Source organism: Eleutherodactylus coqui, chromosome 6, assembly GCF_035609145.1.
Source record: "Eleutherodactylus coqui strain aEleCoq1 chromosome 6, aEleCoq1.hap1, whole genome shotgun sequence".
Taxonomy (NCBI): domain Eukaryota; kingdom Metazoa; phylum Chordata; class Amphibia; order Anura; family Eleutherodactylidae; genus Eleutherodactylus; species Eleutherodactylus coqui.
This window is the reverse complement of record NC_089842.1, coordinates 139,361,186-139,382,880: the sequence shown is the minus strand read 5'-3', so window position 1 is coordinate 139,382,880 and position 21,695 is coordinate 139,361,186. Positions and strand designations below refer to the sequence as shown.

Here is a 21,695-nt window from a genome sequence, read left to right as displayed (position 1 = left end):
TCCTTTTTAGCTTAGGGAAGACCCCACTGCGTGTATTCAATGAAAAACAAGAAGTTTAATATCTGTGGTGTGGCCCTCAAAAAGTGTCACACAAGTATAGTGTAGCAGAGTTATTAACTCTAGCAGAGCAGGTATTTGCCAGTCAGGAAAGACAATGGCGCTAGGCTGCAGTAAAGCGTAGATGGTTGCGTCTGATTTTTGTACGTTGTACACGCAGCACACACGTACACGGAGACCTTAGGACTGACACAGGCAGGCCAAATATAATTTTTTTCCTTTTTAGCTTAGGGAAGACCCCACTGCGTGTATTCAATGAAAAACAAGAAGTGTAATATCTGTGGTGTGGCCCTCAAAAAGTGTCACACAAGTATAGTGTAGCAGAGTTATTAACTCTAGCAGAGCAGGTATTTGCCAGTCAGGAAAGACAATGGCGCAAGCCTGCAGTAAAGCGTAGCTGGTTGCGTCTGATTTTTGTACGTTGTCCACGCAGCACACACGTACACGGAGACCTTAGGACTGACACAGGCAGGCCAAATATAATTTCTTTTCCTTTTTTGCAAAGGGAAGCACCCACTGCGTATATTCAATGAACAAGAAGTTTAATATCTGTGGTGTGGCCCTCAAAAAGTGTCACACAAGTATAGTGTAGCAGAGTTATTAACTGTAGCAGAGCAGGTATTTGCCAGTCAGGAAAGACAATGGCGCAAGCCTGCAGTAAACCGTAGCTGGTTGCGTCTGATTTTTGTACGTTGTACACGCAGCACACACGTACACGCAGACCTTAGGACTGACACAGGCAGGCCAAATATAATTTTTTTCCTTTTTAGCTTAGGGAAGACCCCACTGCGTGTATTCAATGAATAATGTATGTCTTCTGGCCCTGCCTACACAATTCTATCCCTGTAGTATTAATGCCGGGTGCAATGCTCTGCACAGCCGGTTTTGAGAAAAAAAAAATAAAATGCAACACTGCTAACAGCAGCCTGGACAGTACTGCACACGGATAGAAGTGGCCCTAGAAAGGACCGTTGGGGTTCTTGAAGCCTACACTAACTCCTAACACTCTCCCTGCCTAACCCCCACTTCTGTCCCTATTGCAGGGCGCAATGCTCTGCAGATCCAATTTTGGACAAAAATAAATAAAAATACTGTGCTAACACAGTACTGCACACTAGTAGATGTGGCCCTGAGAAGGGCCGTTGGGGTTCTTGAAGCCTACACTGACTCCTAACGCTCTCCCTACAGCAGCACCAGCAGCAGCACTTTCCCTCAGCTAAGTCACAAGGCATGTGTGGCGAGCCGCGGAGGGGCCGATTTTTATACTCGGGTGACATCAGATCTCCCCAGCCACTCACAGCAGGGGGGTGGGATAGGGCTTGAACGTCACAGGGGGAAGTTGTAATGCCTTCCCTGTCTTTCAATTGGCCAGAAAAGCGCGCTAACGTCTCAGAGAGGAAACTGAAAGTAACCAGAACACCGCGTGGTGCTCGTTAAGAGTAACGAGCATCCCGAACACCGTAATATTCGCACGAATATCAAGCTCGGACGAGTACATTCGCTCATCTCTAATCATGATAGTAGTAAGAATAAACTCCTCCAAAATACCCTATTACAGTTCCAGTATCAATGGGCAAGGCACTGGAAGCACAGGTAGTTTTTACGAATCAAACTCGCCTGCAATATAGTAGACAACTCAAAGAACCATATATATTTATACAGTACAAAAGTGATATAAGATAAAATGTAAAACACTATTCCAGGCAGATGGGGGTTATCTCTCCCAAAATATGAGGAACAAAATGAAAAATAGCATAGTTCTTATTATGAAGTAAGAGGTGGAGTCCTCTGTGTAAATCCTAAGAAGTATGACTGTGGTATTCATGTTTGGTGGAATCTCTCCATTGTGTCGGACCCGATAGCATCATGCGCAACACTCTTTCCTTGACCATCAACACAGACAGAGAGGGAATTTCCATTACGCTGCTACGTGGAGCCTTGCTGCCATGCAGATATGTTGAGCTAATTTGTGGGCTTGATTCCTTAGCGAGTTCAATCCCCGCATGATTCAGGTAGCCGTCTCAAGGTAAACTCAGCCTTCCATCCTTCAGAGGTAGGTAAAATGAGTACCCAGCTTGGTGGTGGTGGTGGTGGGGTAATAATAAAATGACCTGAAAGTGCTGCAGAATAAGTTCTCTTGCAAGAGTAGGACTGAGTATGACTTAGGAAACTGGATATTTAACACCCTAGAAACTAGGCTCATCACATGGCCCTAAAATAGGAACAACACTGGGCATAACCACCATAAGTACAAGTGAGTGCCAGACAATTGACACCCTTGTAAACAAAGTGGAGAGGTGGTTAAGAACATGTGAGTGATATTACGAGTAGACCCTTTGGCTGTATGATAATATCAAACGCTTTCCATTTTTTCTACTGTATAAATTCCATATTACATACATATTTCTCATTTCTACATACAGGGCATTACAATATGGAGAGCTCTGATTCTCTTTTATTCATCACAAACGTCATAGGAAATAAAGTTTCCACATTACCTGCAGGCCTCATAGTCAATAATTAACTTAATTAGTAAATGAGTAAATGAAGGAAAGAAAATATAATTCTATTACATGGAGAAGTAATATCTGCCGTCTTGGTAGAAGAATCCAGGACATGGAAAGAGGAAATTATGTGAAATAAACATATGCATCAATTACATGTACACTTTGACTTGCTGAGCAATAAGATGTTTTTCTTACTATTATGTTTTCAGTCTGGAGTATTATAAATTATAGAGGTTTACTAGTCACACTAAGTGATCTTGCTTGATTGCAAACCTCGAGTGAGCAGGATAGAAAATCACACTCTAGCATGAACAAGCATTTACTTGTTGCTGTGTTTGCCAGTTTTTAATATAGCATATACATTTTTAATGTGGTACCATCCACATAATTTTTCTTGCACAGCTACAATTCCCATTCATGTTAACAATCAATTTTATTTGTCCCTGCGGCATATGGATGCTACTCAGATTTAAAGAAATCTTACGAAAAAAATCAAAATTAGGGTGCTCTGCAATTCCCCATATCACAGGAGATCATACAACATACTGTATGCTATAAGGCTATTCGTCCTCAACGTCCAACATAAATTCATTTACAAGAGCATTTAGGTATCAGTTCTGCTTTCAATGCAATGTTTTAACAGAAGCAACAGTTTCTGTCACATACGACTGACTAATAGGTGCAACTGAGGATGATTAATTCTGGAGCTAAACATTGTTTAACAGAATATCTATGGTCAAACATAGAATACTACAATAGATTACAACAGGAAACTGTGATAATGGCATTTAGGTATCACCTGAACCATGCATACCGAACCAGCCACTCAAGCTGAGCAGCCGTCCTGAAAAGGACGACTCTGCTGCAGGAAAGAAGCCATGATCAAGTCCAAGATGAACAAACGATGCTGGCCATGGAATGTCAAGCCACAGAGCACTACAGTATTAAACACAGGATTCATGGAAACCGAGTATGGAACTTCACAACACAGAACCGCTGAGTACTGATCCACTGAACACAGCATCACTGATCCACAGCACACAAGCCAGAAAACTAACAGTATAACCAGCATCCCCTGTACAAGAGAGCTGGCTAAAACACCCTCACAAAGAACCTGATAGGCTTACCAGGCTCAAAGATGGCCCAGTCAGCCTGCCAGTGCTGGACCTGAAGAGAGATGTTATACCCTAGGTGTCCAGCGCAATATGACACTGGGCATGTGTCGTCCGATGCATCACATGGTCCAGGGATGATGTTATGAAATCACCTGGACCAGCGCCCAAAACTAATAAGTCACACGACTGTCGATGCCATGTCAGTTTTCAAATTTAGCTTTTTAATATTATGCTGCCATGACATCACACTGTAGAATTCCCAAACAGAAATCCACAGAGGGGCTACAAAAATGGTGGAAGGTCTCAAGTACAACATTAAAAATATCACAAATAAAAAGGAAAGATTAAAAGATTAACAGCAGAAAAAGACCACATGCTCCATCTAGCCTGCCCTTATATTTCTGCATGCAACTCGTGGGTTCATTGGAACATAGAGGTTCCCCTGAAGACAGCAGCTGAAGACTTCTCACTTGAACACTATGGACAGCTAAGCTCTAAAGGCCCGTTCACATGGTGCCATGCTGCATGGTGGCTGCTGTTGCTGTAGTGTGGGGGAATACTGTGACCGGAGCTGTGGGGGCTTAGTTTTCAGGGTTCAGGATAAGTCATCAATAGTCAATCGCCGGGGATCCGCCACTCAGGATCCCTGGCGATGAACTGATCACCCAGCCTGCTGTCAGCGGAAGCATCCTATTACACTTCCAGCACTTCTTGCTCTGACACAGGGAGTCAGACGCAAAAGTGTAATAGGAGGCAGCACTCCTATTTATTTCTAATGGGAATGAAGCCCTTTATGATGCTTCTGCTTCCGACCTAGATGATGATGTCTGGCCTCATTGCATCAACAGCGAGCCTGGGGATCCTGAGTGGCAGGTCCTCAGCGATTAACTATCCCAAGGATAGATCATCAATAGGATTTGCCAGGAAAACACCTTTAAGTACTTAACAGAAAAAGACTGTCGAATTGTGATCTGGGGTGAAGTACTTACTAATAAGAAAATACTCCGGACCAATGCCGATCTTGTGAGAGTCATATTTTTCAGACTTTTACCACCAAACCCCAAACTGTTGTGTTTATATGAAATATTCTATGATATTCAGAATAAAATGGGAACAAATGGAGCTATTACAAGCTACCTTAATTCTCAGAGTTTATTCTGATGTGTCATACAGTATAGTCATGTCAGAAGATATGATCAGTGGAGTTTTATGCGCCTGATTTCAGTAGCTCGCCATGTAAAATGATGTGTCAGGAATTTCACTGATGACATTCTCCAACCAGCTACAGTCTTTTTATTTAGCAAATTGGTGGAGGCCTGAGATTATGGACCCTCAGTACCTTATCTTCTGGCACGACTAAACTACATGCCAGAATGTACAGCTGTAATAGAGCTGCGTTTGTAAATATAGTACAGCTCGCTCTTCATTTGGAACATATTGTAACAATGTTGCTGCTATCTACAGGAATGTAACACAAAATATACTTGGTTATTTCAGTTCAATGAGCTATCACAGTAGACAGAACAGTGTTATTCATGTTACTTTGGCTCTTCTACATCTCTATTTTAACTAGATTTCCCTGTAATGATTCATACTGCAGCAAAGCATATGTATATTTTATGTATGTTGCAGGTTATATATATTAGCTTCAACTTAAAGGGGTATTCTTGGATTTCCTTAAATGTTTTCAATTGATGACCGACAGGTCATCAATAGATGATCGTCAGGGTCCTGCTGCTCAGATCACTGGCGAACAGTTGATTCCCAGGCCCACTGTCACTGTAATCAGCACAGGGAAGAGAAAGCACTGACCATAGCAAAGCGGGCCGAGTTGGAACTGCAATGTGAGCTGTGCGTACAATACCAACCTGGGCTGCTGCGCTATGGTCAGCACTTTCTGCTTCCTGTGCTGACAATTGTCACAGTGGCTGTGATAATCACATAGAAGCTGTCGCTACTCCTGCTGGGCAATTACCCCTTCACTGCAGACCGGAAGAGCTGCGGTGCCATGACAGATGAAGTAATCAATAAAACAGCAAAAAGGTGAGAAACACCAGTCTGAAAAGCATTCAACATTAATCGGGGGATATGCTTATCGCATGCAGGCCTGCGAATGCATGTCTCACAGTATCTCACATTTGGTGATATAAACCCTTTATGGTGGACACTTTTTTTTGCTGTATCCAACAAAGGAAAGTTCCTTTGTTAAAAAAAGGGAGGGAGTAGCCCAAATTGCACAAAAAATAACGCCAAATTGCAGTGAATTACGCCAATATTTTGGTGCAATTTTTGGCAGGAACTGAACGAAATAAACTTAAACTTAGAGGAGTAGTGCTGGCTTCTATGCCAGTACTAGTTCTGTCCTTACAGCCCGAATTCCACCCTTCCCCTTATCAGTACTGTACAGCTCCATCCCACCACGGCTCCTGATTAAACAAAGCATGTGCTGGTACCTAGTGGTACAGTACATGTGTACACTTTCGCAAATGGCTGGAGACTCTGCCTTTGTAGAAAAGGCAATACAACAACGTCACTTGTGACATAGCGTCAACTACCCCAGCTGCTAGTAGAAAACAGATATCAATGTGATGTCGGTGGATCTGAGAAAAATGTGCTGAATTGGGTCATGTTACCTGTCCTGTGATCACCGGAAATTAGAAGAATATACCTCAAGAATTTGTTGAGAACAGGGAGCAAACTACAGATGGCAAAGCTTCATTTTAATGACACATCCCCTTTAAGTCTTGATACTGCTCATCGTAAGGGCCCTTTTACAATGAATGATTGTCATTCAAAAAAATCATTGGATCATATGAATTTAAATGCTAATCATTCAAAGTAAACAAGAGCAACTGTTGAATGATGAACAGGAATTTGTTTACTTCTCATTTATTGTTCATTTTATGCACGCATAAAAATCATTGTTCGCTTGTTTATACATCGTCACATGTAAATAGCGATTGTTTAGTCATTCACATTCACTCGTACAGTGAATGTGAACGACTAAGGCTGGGTTCACACGGGACGGATTTGCCACTGAAATTTCGTGTGGAATTTCTGTGTAGCAAATCCACCCCCGGATCCTAATCCCAGGATTAGCCAGCCATGTGGACGAGATTTTCCAAAAATGTCGTCCACACGGGGCGGCCAATCAGTCGCAGCAAAGCCAGGCAGAACTGGTGCCGCGGTGCGGAATTGGCAGCCACAGCATGTCAATTCTTTTCTTTTCCTGCTGCAGCCTCACTCTTCTCTATGGCGAGAGAAAGCCGCAACGGAATGCCGGCGGCCAAACAGCTCCAAAACCTGTGGCGAAATGCCGTGGGTTTTGAAGCTGCAGCTCTCCCCGGGAATCTCGTGGCTTGTTGGAGCAGATTTCCGCTGGATTTCCATCCCATGGGAACCCAGCCTATATGATTTGCAAACAAATGAGTGATAGATACCGTATTTTTCGCCTTATAAGACACACCGGTCTATAAGACGAAAATAGGGGGAAAAAATCATTACTCACCTCCCCCGGCATTCTGCGGCGCTGCTGCAGGCTGTCGCTCCCTCCTGGTCCCCGGCAGAGCATTGCTTTCTGGATGTAGGGCTTGAAATCCCCGCCTCCAGAAAGCTAATACTGTGATTGGCTAAAACACGCCGTCAGCCAATCACAGCCATTCAATGACATCATTGAATGGCTGTGATTGGCTGAAGGCGCACGTGTGTTAGCCAATCACAGCCATTCAATGATGTCATGAGGTGGGGATTTCAAGCCCTGCGTACAGAAAGCAATGCTCTGCCGGGGACCAGGAGGGAGCGACAGCCTGCAGCAGCGCCGCAGAATGCCGGGGGAGGTGAGTAATGATTTTTTTTTTGACAGGAGGAGAGAAATCTTCTAACTGATCGCACATTTGTTCGTGCGTTAAATTTGCAATCGCGCTAAAAATGGCGATCAGAACAAATTTTCGGCACATTCGCCTTATAAGACGCAGGAACTTTTCCCCTCCGCTTTGGAGGCGGAAAAAGTGCATCTTATAAAGCGAAAAATACGGTATATCTGCTTATATAAACAGGTTGACTTACTATGAAAACATAGTTGAATTGGCGTGGATTTTCTGCAGCAGAAAATCCACATCGAATTCTGCTGTAAAATCGGCATCAAAATCTGTACCATTGCTGCAAATTTTGATGTGGATTTTGCCGCAGATCCAGGGACGACTCCACCTCTTGAAAGGTTAAAATCTGCTATGGATCCACATCAAAATCTACACCAAATGGTTCTGATTATTACTCGGATTTCAGTGCGTATGTGCACCAAAATTCGTACTGCAAAGCATGCCATGGATTTCAGTGTGGATCCAAGCCAAAATCTACCACATGTGAATGAACCCTTAATAATGAACACACAGTTCTACTATATACCACTTACTCTATTGCACAGTTCTTAAAATAAATAGTTCATGTGCCAAATGTAATATTGACTTTGGGTACGTCATATAGCCTTGTCCTAAATCCCCCTGTTTAGAATACTTGGGAACCGCAAAACTCAAGATCAAAGATTTTGAAACAAAGGGGACACAATCTTCTACAACAAGAATTTTCAGCTTCTGCAGATGTTGCACAGCCAACAGGAAAGAGCTGTTATAAGGCTTCAAAGCCTTTAAACCTGAGGTGCTGCAGTGGTGGCTCCAGGCAGCAAGAATGTTATCTTTTTATCCTTTCTAATTCACTGTCTAATGTCTTCCAACATTCTGATTGAAGCCTGTACAGCAGATGGCGCCATTGTAAAATGGCAGAAAGAGAAAGCCCCCTAGGAAACCCTGAATCCAAAATTGGATTGCAAAGGGTTAAAGGGGTTCTCGGGAATGGAAAAAAATGGGGGCCATCCCTGCAGCCTGCCAAAAAACTGTACTAGAATATAGTTAGGATGGGTTGAATGCAGCTCTAGACTAGAGTGGGAAGGGCCAAAGGCAAGGCCTAACACTACACCTTTCCTTCCTGTCAGACTTATGGTATGCATGACAGGAACAAACAACACTATGGTGTTAGGCCCTGTCTCTCTGGTCTCAAGCCGCATTCAATCTGTCCTAGGATGGAGTTCTCGCAGACTGCAGGGACGACAGTCATTCTTTTGCATTCTAGAGTTATGCCTATGCAGAGGATTTGGAGATCTGGATCAGAAAAAAATGGCACTCAGAGCACTATGACAATATACTAAAAATAAATTAGAATTCAATCAAGGACAAGGCTTTCATGGGAGTCTGGTGTCCTCCCACATCCAAGAACATACTGATAGGCTAACTGACCTACTATAAAATTGACCTCCTATAAAACTGACTGTAGTATTTCAGAAATGTGATAATTTATTTCAGTGGTGCAATTTAAAGAAAAGTGAATAAAAAAATTGTAGTATAAGTTCACCTTGAGCCACTGCTGATTACCTTTGCTACCAATGAAAGTTTTAGTAGTTTGTTAGTTAAGAAAACCTTAGTGCCATAGGTAGGAGAGCTGCTGTCACGTGTGGGCTTCAACACCCAGCTAAGCAGAGCAAATGAGTGTGATAGCCTCTGCAAAAGTACAGTAATGTAATTGAGAGGAATAAGGCAAGATTTTTACTGCTTCCTCTAAAGTCAATATTTTCACTGGGTATTCAGTGCATGACTCATGAGACAGCTCATTATCTAAAGATAATTTGTCTGGTGCCTTACAGGCCTTTTACACAGCCTGATGGTTCGGCTGGAACATTCTTTTGCCAGATTATCGGGTTGTGTGAATGTATCAACAATCACCCGAAGAACTAGCAAATGCTCATTTGTAGGGTTATTGCAACCTTTATTTTACACAAAAACATGAGAACCTGAGATACAGTGCTGACAATGATAAAGCTCTATGGGGGGCAAATGATCATATGAACAATCTTTTGTTCTTTAATAAAGCCTGAATCAGCCCTAGTGAAGGATTGGTAAGTGAACATCAACCTTGTGAACTTTTGCTTGTCATCATGGGCATATCTGTTAAAGTAAAATGACCCTTAAGATGCCCATACACACCACACACAGAGTAAAGTCGATGGAAATGGACAGTTTCAACCAAAGTGATCATTTGTCGGGTGGAATATAACAATGAACAATTGTTTTAGCCAACTGATAACAGTGTCATCATGTGGAAAGAAGTCGGTGGTGTCCAATATTTGGATGAAAGACCTTTCCTACATAAAGGCTGGCTGCACATGGGCATATTTGCATTGCGGAATATGGAGCGGACGTCTGCCTCCGGATTCTGCAGCAAATACCGCCCATAGCATATTATGGAAAAATGTTTTTTCCTGCACATGAGGGGAAATCAATTGCAATTTTCCGATGATGTTCTATTTCTAAGCAGTTTTCACACAGACGGCTTTCATTGAACTCAATGGAAGCCATCTGACCTGTGGCTGTTGAGCAATGACATTGCGGAAAGGTCATGGGTACTCACGTCAACGCCTAGTAATGGCGCGGGAAAAGCAGGGATTTTAAACGGTTGTGGGTACCGATTGTCTACTGTACAGACCATTTGCAGTACAGAAAAGGAGAAGGATGTCAAGTATGCACAGATGCCGGCTGGGCCCTGGGTCGGATTCTGCTGCGGGCTCCCGCATGTGGAATCTGATCTGGTTGTGTGTAGCTGGTTGAAAGTTTTTTCTTTGAAAGAAGGTCCCCAGAAAAATGTTCGTAAGTATGGAGAGTGCCCTCAGTTCTGTGACCTGTGCAGAAACTAACAAATAACTTTCCACCCCTGCCACTTCCGAGATTAACCCAGTAATTCTTTACAAAGGGACTAAACAAAAGTCCTCATGAGCCTTATTGAACATGTGGCCAGTATGAATAACTTGAACAACAAATATAGACTAATATGTGTTTAGCTATGTCTGAGAAACAATCATTCACCAGGTAATTGTTCACCAAACAAATGTTCAAGTTCTATCTAATGTGTATGGCCAGCTTTAGTTGTTTCAGGCATTTCAGGTTTGAGAGCATGGGTTAAATTCTGCCCAGGAACCTACCTGCATGGAGATAGTATATTATATTCATGTTTGTCTGTTTTTTCTGAGATTTTCATTCTTTAAGATTTGTTCCCAGTGTGTATCTATGAGAACATTATACAATAGGCTCCTCAGGGGTGGGGCCTGACAAGAAACATTCAAAACATTTTATAGCTCTGCAGAGCATGCCAGCCCTTTATATAAATTTAGTACCCTAATATTTAAGCCTAGGTACATCTAAACCAGATTTAAACTTTACAAATATGTTCTCTTTCAAATGAGACACTCATAAAATAATCAGAACTGTCAAGCTGTCCAAGACAGTCCAAGATCCAAGGTATATTAGCTTTAGTGTCAATGGTCAGGCTATATAGCTGTGTAAAGCATGAGAACTTTGCATAGCAAAGATAGACCAATGACTTGGGACATGGACCTTGTAGTGGATATCGGAATAGCAGTGGTTAAAGATGTAAAGTCTGGGAAAATGTCAAATTACACTGTTGCTGTTGGATGAAGCAAGTGTACCTATTTCAGCAACTGGGAGAGGAGCTAACCAGCCCATGTTCACTCTGATTAGCAAACATAAGCCTAGTGATTTACTCTCAGCTTCAATAGATAAACCTTCCTTTCAATGGAGAAAGAATGGGGGAGATAGTTATAAACAAAATTCCCTTGATTACATTAAATCTGAGATGAACCCAGGTGGAGCTGTTGGTAGAAAAGGAATATTCCATGAGTTTGCTGTAGTGATGAATGAAGAAGTTGTAGAGGCATTGGAAAAAGAGCATAGATCCTTAACTACGGTTAAAACCACTTCAGATTCATATACAGCAAAAAGTATATGAATTAATTGGTGAAATCACTAATGTAACTCTATAACAAGACTTTTGCAGACACCTCAAGGTTGCTGGTGATAAAAATCTAACTAGATCTGTATCAAACTTAACATCCACCAATTTCTTAGTTAAAAAAGTGGGGGCATCACCCCAAAATTGCTATCTGGATAGAAAAGTACAAAATCGGTGTCGACAAATTCTACAACCTAATGTGCAACTGAATCATGAGCCTTGCTAGAAAAGAATTATGCCAATGTGGAGAGTACCCTCAGTTCTGTGACCTGTGCAGAAACTAACAAATAACTTTCCACCCCTGCCACTTCCAAGATTAACCCAGTAATTCTTTACAAAGAGATTATGTGGGACTAAACAAAAGTCCTCATTAGTCTTTGATCATGGATTGGCTGGAGAAGCTAATATCTGAGCACCAAAAAAATCAGTGGTTAGATTAACGAAGCTGATTAAAAGGTTTCTAGTTTCACTACTATAGAAGAGAGATTGGAACCAGTCATCCAGAAGCAGGCCGCACTTGAAAGAACCATTGGGAAATTATCAATAATGGTCGTCAAAGTAGAATGATTGCTAATAGAGATGAGCGAACCTACTCGGCCACGCCCCTTTTTCGCCTGAGTGCCGCGATTTTCGAGTACTTCCGTACTCGGGCGAAAAGATTCGGGGGGCGCCGTGGGTGAGTGGGGGGTTGCAGCGGGGAGTGAGGGGGAGAGGGAGGGAGAGAGGGCTCCCCCCTGTTCCCCGCTGCTACCCCCCGCTCCGCCACGCCTCCCCTCGCCCCCCGGCGCCCCCCGAATCTTTTCACCCGAGTACGGAAGTACTCGAAAATAGCGGTGCTCGATCGAGTAATTACTCGATATGAGTAGGTTCGCTCATCTCTAATCGCTAAATAATGCCCTGGTTGCAGCACTATCTTATTGGCTGTCCATCAGTGAGAAAGAAGTAGGAATCAGTAATACACTAAAAGTCATACTGCAGCAGAATCAAAGAATGACTTTCAAAGAAGTTACAATTGGTATCAAGTTCGAAAGCCATGATGTTGACTGTGTCTCATCTAGAAAGGAGGAAGTGAAGGTCTGAGGTCATTCTGCAGAACATAAACCCAGATAAATGCTACAAGTTTCAGGCCTGCTGCCAATCCAATTTCTAAAAGCACACTAGAGGATCTAATAAAATCTCAAATTAAAGCACAAGGAACAAAAAGCAGATTACTAGAGGTGGTGGTAACTTTGACCAACAACCACCTAGTGACTTTTTCTATAAGATTAAAAAAGCTGATAGAAGATAGACAGTACTAAATATGTTAGTACATTTGCTACATGAGCTGTACGTATAAATAAGGTATCTGTTTTGTTTTTACTTTGGCATGTAGATATTCCTATCTGGACTGCCTACTAAAATAGAGGAGTGACTTTTTCTATAAGATTATCCGGACTGTCTACTAAACTAGAGGAGAACCAAATGTTTTCTATTGTTTGGCAATAGTTTGAAGAGAAAGAACTGTCCAGGTAGTGTAGTTGTCTTGTTATCATTTCAATAAAAAGTGGGAAACATGTGGATGGAAGATCCAGTTCAATCACCCCTAAAGAAAATTGGATTAAACCAGCCTTCTCCATTACATTTCACCGACATAGGCACCAATACATCGCATGAATGTGTTGTGCCATGACAGACCTCTTTAACTGAGGTCTTATATCAGCTGTAAATTGAGTGGTCATGTAACTACATCCGTAGCACTTTAGCATGTGTATTACATATATTAAATTTACAAGAGGGTGTGGTGCCCTTTGTTGTGTTACCCCAAGAAGGTCAGAAAGGCAGCTGATTTTGATTCAACTATGTGGGACTGCCAAAGAAAAGTGAAGTACAGACTCAACTATCTCTTGCAGTTCCATAGAGCTGAAAGGCAGCACACATGCTTGTTCAAGGCACCATTCAAGCTCCTCCTCACCGTGGAGGGGTGCAGAGAGGAGGAAAGGGGTATACAGAATGTCAGCTCACATGATTGATGCTGGTTTTAGCAATTGCACCCCAGTGTGAACAGGTGATAAATGTTAATTTGGGAATATTTCTGAAAACATAGATCTGTATCGAGCTTTACATCTACCAATTTCTTGGTTAAAAAAACATTGATTAGTTTTCCCAGAGAACAGCAGTGTGGTGGCTTTTGTTATTTGCCTACGGAATTACCAGTATTAAGATTTTTCTTATTGACACAGTCATGTCAGTGTATTAAGCTTGTGTTGTGCAGGACACTAAAGCTGGCAACATGCATAAGACAGCCAACAGCCATTTTCATGACTTGTGTATAGAGATGAGCGAGCATACTCGCTAAGGCAAACTACTCAAGCGAGTAGTGCCTTATTCGAGTACCTGCCCGCTCGTCTCTAAAGATTCGGCTGCCGGCGAGGGAGAGCAGGGAGGAACGGAGGGGAGATCTCACTCTCCCCCCCCCCCTCCGCTTACCCCTGCTCACTCCCGCAACTCACCGCTCACCCACGCCGGCAGCCGAATCTTTAGAGACGAGCGGGCAGGTACTCGAATAAGGCACTACTCGCTCGAGTAGTTTGCCTTAGCGGGTACGCTCGCTCATCTCTACTTGTGTAATTTTGTGCATGTTCATGTCAATGGTGAGACTAGTCTGGCAGCAGCTGACTACTTTGGAAACAGGATCGCACATGTTGAAAAGAAACTTGCTTGATCCTTCTTTTCCTCCAACATCTGCTATCGGGGGGAAATTGCAAGATACCCCGTCATATACTTAATATGGAGGCTGTTCCTGGTAAATTGTTGGGTTTGGTTGAATTTATCTGGGGATATGCAGTGTGTATGTATCTCAAATTCTTGAGGAACTACAATTCACAGTGTAGAGAACGACCTAGCATAAATATTTAAAAAAAAATGCTATAGACTAGCAATTATCATGGTTGGCATGGACATATTAGGATTCTGTTTCCAAGCTGAAAAAAAGACCACCATATCTGCATGGAGTGCCCATATGTTCAGCATTTACATTGGGTTCTCCATTGTCCTGATGAGTCCTAATGTAAGAGCAAACCCACACAGACATTAGATTCTGAGACTTTCTTAAAAACACAAGGATCAACAGAAGATTCAATTACAGAGGTTTGCCGAAGATTAGGGGAAAACAGAGAAAGTCTGCATAGTTTCCATAGGTTGTGCATGGTATTACATCTTAGCCCCATTCAAGTGAACGTTGCAATACTAGATACAGCTCATTGACAGAAGTGGTGCAGTTTCTGCAAACGCATCAGACCATTTTTTCCTATTACTGAATAAACTAAGTTTTTTTAATCTAAATAAAAATACATGGCTTTCAGTGAAGTCCCACAAGGTGCACCAAAATACTGAACCAACTCCACCACACAGAACATAAGGACCACAAAATAAGTTACAAGTATTGTTTATCCTGGAATTGTTCTTAACTACTGAGGTCTTCCCGCCAAAGCCACTAGGTCTGCCCTAAATGACTGTATAGGAGTCCATCTGTGGTCAGCGATGTTTCTTATCAGAAAAGCACTCAGACTCCTCTTGAAGATAGTCAAAGTTTGGTAACTTCATGACTATCTCCAGAGGAGCATCCAAGCCACATATCTTTGTACAAAGAGGGAATTGTTCTCCAGTCATCCATTTTACAGCTGATAGTAAGGCCTTTAAGGCCCATTTAGACCCAATGATTCTTGCTCAAAAATCACTCAAAGCTGTCTTTTGAGTGAGACTCGTTGGATCTAAATGCACGGACATCGTGCAGTTTTCGTGCATGAGTCATTCATCATTCCATTCTAGTTTTCTTGAATCCCGCTCCGCCTGCTTAGCTCTTTAGTAGCTACTTAGCTACTATAGACTATGCAAAAATGATCGCTCAAAACTTTCAAACTATCGTTTGAGCGACTTTTGAGCGATCATCTGTCAGTGTAAATGGGGCCTAAAATGTAGTGAGAGCTAAATAGCTTTAGCTTTACTATAAAGTCCCACAAAGGGTCAAAACATCAGGCTTCAAGGATTTCAAGGATGTAGAACAGCCTTTTCAGTTAGGCTGCAGTAGTTGCAAACAACATTACATCTCTGCATCCACTATTACACCCCTTATTTAAGGCACCAGTGTCTCATAGCTGCAAAACTGTAAAATGGCTGTGCCAACTTATGAAGTTATTTCCTATCCACATAAAAGGGGACAACTTTATGATCAGTGGGGGTTCGACTGCTGGCACCCCCAACGATCCAGAAAACGGAGAGCTGGTTGGTCCCCAAGTGAATGGGGTGCAGGATTCATTTCAATGGCAGTGCCAAAGATTACTGACTTCAAGCACTTCAGTAATTTCTGGTGCTGTCATTGAAGTGAATGGGACAGCGGCGACCTCCGCTCCGCATTGGTCAGCTTGTTATGCATCTTACTTTAATCATCAAGTAGAACAATATTCGATCCACTTACATGACTAATCAAGCAATGTTTATGAGACAGGAGATCAATGAACTTATAACAATTTCCATTTTTCCATTTTAATTAGTTAACTATTAATTGGAATTGCCATCTTCTCTCACTGAGGTCATGGATTTCCGGCTGGGCATTCAGAATTTGTATTTTAAGAGTGTGGTGAAATGAAAAACATGGAGTAATTTGTCTGGATCCAAATGGAACTATCCCACTGGTGTGTGCACCCAAACTAAAGAAATAGACTGCTAGCTCCAATGGTGCAAGGACATGAAAGATGTATATTAATGTGACCCTTTGAGCCTAGAGAAATAAAGATGGCTGCACCACAGGGGCGTAACTATAGAGGATGCAGGGGATGCGGTTGCACCCGGGCTCAGGAGCCTTAGGGGGCCCATAAGGCCTCCCTTCTCCATATAGGGAGCCCAGTACTAGGAATAAAGCATTATAGTTGGGGGTCCTGTTACAGGTTTTGCATCAGGGCCCGGGAGCTTCAAGTTACGCCTCTGCTGCATCTGCTTCTCTGACTGCATTAGTATGTATCATTAATTAAGACACTACACCTGCTTTAATCAGCCCTTTCATGTCTACTATGTGTATATGTAAATCCTAATTGTTAATGCACCATGCAACTACAATTTGTAGATATTAGTCCTCCACTTTAGTGGCAAATCTCCCCAGATAGCGCTCTGCCAGTAAAGAGTTGGGCCGGCACTTTGTCATTTCAACTCTAATAAAGTGGGAGGGAGTTGTAATGATCAGCTCTCAGCAATGAAAAGTGATGAACATAGTAGTCAAAGTGAGCCGAATTACCAGCGAATGGTAACATGGGGACCATTGTTTCCAGGTCTTCCATTAATAATGGGTTGATCGGAGTACACATATTTGGTCTTGTTATGTACAGGAATGCAAGAAGATTTTTTTTTATAAATCAGTTTTTTCAAGTTTATTACACCAAATTAGAAGTAGAAAAAAATGAAGAAAATGTAAATTTTATACTATTTCTGCCACTTTTCTCTATATAAAATGTAAAATTAAAAAAGATACTGGCCCTGTCCTGGTATTATAAGAAAGCCCAATCTATACCAAAAAAAAAGGCATTGAATAAAAAATATTAACCCTGAATGTACTGTATTGTTTTGAAAGTGTGGCATGCTGATATGGACATTTAGGCATCAAAGGCCATGGTCATGAAGAAGTTAACCAGCGCTGTCCACATGAGCAGTGCTGGCCAGTCAGAGCAGCATATAGTGTCTTAGACTACCAATGTATACTATGCACATTGTGCATCAGGTAGTCAGAGAAGTGGTTTGGCCATCTTTGTTTCTCCAGGCCTGGAGGGTTGCTTTAATGCATTACCTTCTAAACACTGCAAAGCAGTATTTTATATAGAACTGTATATTATTATGAAGGTATATGAATATATTTAATGATCAGTCGCCATTGTAGCGTGTATTTACTCCGCATGCATAGAATTTCTACAACTATGAGTACGGCCCAGGGACACTGCACTAAATGACAAGTGAGGAGTCTCATTCTTGGCCGTGTAGTCCATTTCTACGTATTGTGTGCTGCCCACTGCTCCACGGAGTGATATCATTTTCTGCTGCTACAAAGTACAATCACACCCATGTATACCATGGGGAACCAGAGGTAAACACTTGACAGAGCCTCAGGGATTTAATGAAGACAAGCACAAAGTGAATTGCACAGTCACAAGAGCAACCAACGTTTAACCTTTTTTAACATTCATCCAACCTGGGAGGCCTCGGAGTGTGATACTTTCACCAAAACAGCATATGCAAATAATCTACCTTATATATTAACTAAGCAAGAAATCCATCATGACCAAAAAAAAACTGCATTCAATATACAACTTGGACTATATCACCCCATAGGGAATGGCTTAGCAATTATTGTCTAAGTAAAGCACAGTTCATAATGACAGGTTGCATTTGAAAGGGTTAAACTATAGTTGCCATTGCAACGAACGAAGGTAGAAATCCTGTAGAAGAGCACTTTTTAAAATAGGGAATAAACAAGGGGTTTTAAGGGGTTAAAAATGGCTGAGGCAAGGATAAATGAATGGCTATGATGAGATAACTAGCAACGCTCTGTGCAACCCTAGCCTAAAATCGGAAAAAGGCAAGCGGTGTAGAAGGTTTGCAGATGCTTGAAATCAACATTAAAAGTCCAGGTAAAATAGCAGCACATGCAGTCTCTATGAAATAGGATGCAATAGAAATGACACAGGACAAAAGGAAAAGGGGGGGGGGGGAGGTAGCTCACCGCTTTCTGCTGGGGCTGCCAAGGCCTTTTCGGGGTTGAAATACGACATGGAAACCACCAGGATAAAGAGGGGGTCCACTCTCAGCATCTTAGGGGGCCAAATTCCGTGGTCTTGGAGAGATCACACTCTGCTACAGCATAAAATATAATAAAAAAAAGCACAACATAGAATGCAATGCATATCATGAATGCAGATAGCATGCGACCACATCTCCAGTCCAACATAAGCTACCATAAAAAGTCTATGCTTCCTGCATAATGAAAACCCCCCAGATCACTAAAGGACACAGCCGAGTGACGCGGTGTATGTGTGGATTTGTTTGCCTGTATAAATGATGTCAGTGCCCCTATTGTGCCTGCCTGGAATCATCATCATCATCATCATCATCACCCTCTTCGTAAGCAGAGATGGAGAGTAAAAAAAAAGGGCCATTGAATTGCCCCGTCTTACCTGCTTCCCCATTGGTATGATAGCATTGCAGAACGAAGGGATCTAGGTCTCATGTCAAAAACAAAACTCTGCCTGTCTGGAGGATACAAAATAGACACATGGAATGATAAGGGGAAAAAAAAGAGATCTTCCCAGACAGATGCAATGTGGTGGAGGATGAGGTTAATTAAATACTATGGTTGCTGTCTGCTATTAGGCAGAGCAGAGAATCCACTGAATGATAGGAATATGGACATGTTAATCTATGTGTGTAGAAATGATGTATCAAATAAATCTAATGAAGCTGAGATTGATATTTTCCTGTTCTGTATGTAGCAAGGGCCCCCTTCTATGTGATGGATAGGAGACCCTCCTATTGTCCCGCCTGCCTGTCTTTAGATATGGGCATAGTGATTGGCGAGGCGCTCTGTCTTTTAGGATCTCGGCTAAAGTAGATGCTGTAGAGGGGAGGGAGGAGGCTGTCGTCATGGAGACCGTGGTGCTAGCAGCCTCAGCAGCAGCTCCGAGAAGCTGCAGAAGGACTGAAGCTAATTTGGTGGAAAGGCAGAGCCGACTTACCCTCCATTGTGGTGAAGGCTAAACAGCATACAAGCCATGAGCTTCTTAATGTCATTCCTACACCTGAGCAAGAAATGAGGTGGTCCGAAGACTGCTGACATAATAGTGCTGACCCCCACCTACATACAAGCCATGACAAGGCTGTGTTCACACCGACCGGTTTTATCCGTGGTTTTAGAACATATGTGTGATATTACAGAGCGAGGATTTCAAAGATTCCTGAGATACGCAGTCATGCGCAATCCAAAATCACTGCCATACGCAGCGATACACCGTCTCACACCGCGGTAAAAGACTGCGGAGCACACACAGCCTTTTATGCATACGGATGTGTGAATGAGCCCTTATACCGTATAATGCTTTTTTTTTGCTTTCCTTTTTTATATTTACTTTTTACCCCTTGATTTAGTAAGCAAAAATCCACAATAGTCATAACTGCATGTAAACAAACGCACTTACTGTTTACATAATGTATCGCGCATGCAGGGAAGTAAAATTGACCATTACAAGTAGTAAAAGCTGCCCATGTAAACAGATTTTTGCAGCTTTTTTGGTGTCATAAGGCCAGGGTCAGATGAGCGTTTTTTTTTTTCGCGCATGAATAGGTGCGCGAAAAAAGCAGCCCTGTTATATCTAGTGCTTTCCAATAAAAGTGTTCACATGTCCGAAAAAAAATCGCACCTGCAAAAGATAGGACATGCGAGTGCAAATGCACCAGTTCACACAATTTTTCTACACGCGATGTGCTTTTTTTTTCTGCGTGGCTTTCATGCACAAAAAAAATGCTCGTCTGACCAAGCCCTAAAGGTCTAGTGAAAAGGGGAATTTTACCCTAAGGCCAGGGTCGCATGAACAATCCGGAATCTGGCTTTGACCCTGGCCGGCGAACCTGCTGTTTCTGTACTGTGGATGACCGCACATGCTCGCCAGTCATTCGCAGTACAGATTTTTAAAAATATATATTTGTCTTTCCTGCACTGTCGCTAGGCAAAGATGCGGGTAGCCGCAGCCTATCCACAATGTCAATTGCAGATGGGCTGCAGTTCGGATGGCCTCCATTGCCTTATATGGAGGCCATCCCCATGGCGTCTACAGCAAAATAGAACGGGCTGCGATTTTTTTCTCATCTCGCGTCAATAGCAATTAGTTTCCGCGAGTGTGAAGGAAAAAGCTATTATTACATGCCTTCAATGAATGCCATTTGCTGTGGATCCTCCGTGCGGATGCTGACCGTGGATTCCGCTATTCAAATCTGCCCGTGTGAGACCGGCCTAAAAAGCATGATTTTTTTAAATTTTATGTTGTACTTAAACTATTTTATATTTTACCTCGTCCCCATTTACCTGGATCTTATACTATATAGTAATAAATCTACCGACAGGTGACATGAATAACGCTACTTGCACACAGGCGTTTTTCCCATCCGATTTTCACCCGTGTGCATAGACAACTAGGCTCTGGCCATGGCTGGACGACTAGGTCAGTGCATCTCCAAAATAGACGATTTAGTGGGGTGTTCCTATTATGTAATGGTTAGTATATGCCAGAAGTGGTCGAAGGAAGGACAACTGGTGCACCTTGGGCAGGGACATGTAAGCCTGAGGCTCATTGATGTGTGTGGATTCAAGTTTGGCTTGGTGCAATCACACAGATGAGCTACTGTAGCACATATTGCTGAAAAAGTTAAAGGGGTATTCCAGGACTTTAAAGAATTTTTTTTCTATTGATGGCCAATCCACCACTTGGATCCTCGCTGATCAGCTGATTCCTGGGGTATCTGTCACTACGGTCAGCTCAGGAAGCAGAAAGCGCTGACCATAGTGCAGTGGCCCAGGTTGGTACTGTAGCACAGCTCTCATTTTATTCAATTCGGGGATCCAAGAGGTGGGTCCCTGTTGCTCATGAATAAAAAAAAATAAAATTCCAGAGTACCTCTTTAATGCTGGACACCCCCAGAGGTTTTGTGGAGTCTATGTGTTTATTATATAGGGCTGTTTTGTCTGCATGAGGGGGACCAGAGAATACTATTGTTATGTCACTTCCATGTGATTATAATGTGGTGGTCACCTTGCTAGAGGGAGTTGTATATCCTTTCCTACCAAATGACTTAAGTAATATAATATTTCATTCCCGTGTGGGGAGCCATGCTGCAATCTGTCATGCCTTTATATTCCTCATTTTGTTTGAGTCCACTTCTAAGTTTGGCTCAAAAAATTTCCTGATAAGCTGTGGCTATATGTTTCACAGATGAGAAAAAGGACATTGCAGTGCATGTTAATGTGCTGCCTCTGTATAAGGTCTTACTCACACGAGCGTTTTTACGCGGGTATTTAGTTGCTATAAACCGTCGGCCAACAATTGCGACCATGTGAAGCATTGGATTCCAATGTATTCATTCACATGTGCGATTTTTG

General features: G+C 42.4%; 1 protein-coding gene across 1 annotated transcript in view; it reads right to left on the bottom strand.

Moving 5' to 3' along the window:
- LMTK3 (lemur tyrosine kinase 3) overlaps nt 1-18,764 on the bottom strand; it is a 71,248-nt gene extending 52,484 nt beyond the window's left edge. The window contains exons 1-2 of the mRNA XM_066605771.1: nt 18,724-18,764; nt 18,273-18,403 (exon numbers count right to left, since the gene is read on the bottom strand). Coding sequence (XP_066461868.1) covers nt 18,273-18,360 — 88 coding nt within the window. The 5' untranslated portion in view covers nt 18,361-18,403; nt 18,724-18,764. The remainder of the gene's footprint in view (nt 1-18,272; nt 18,404-18,723) is intronic.
- Between the last annotated feature and the right edge of the window lie 2,931 nt (nt 18,765-21,695).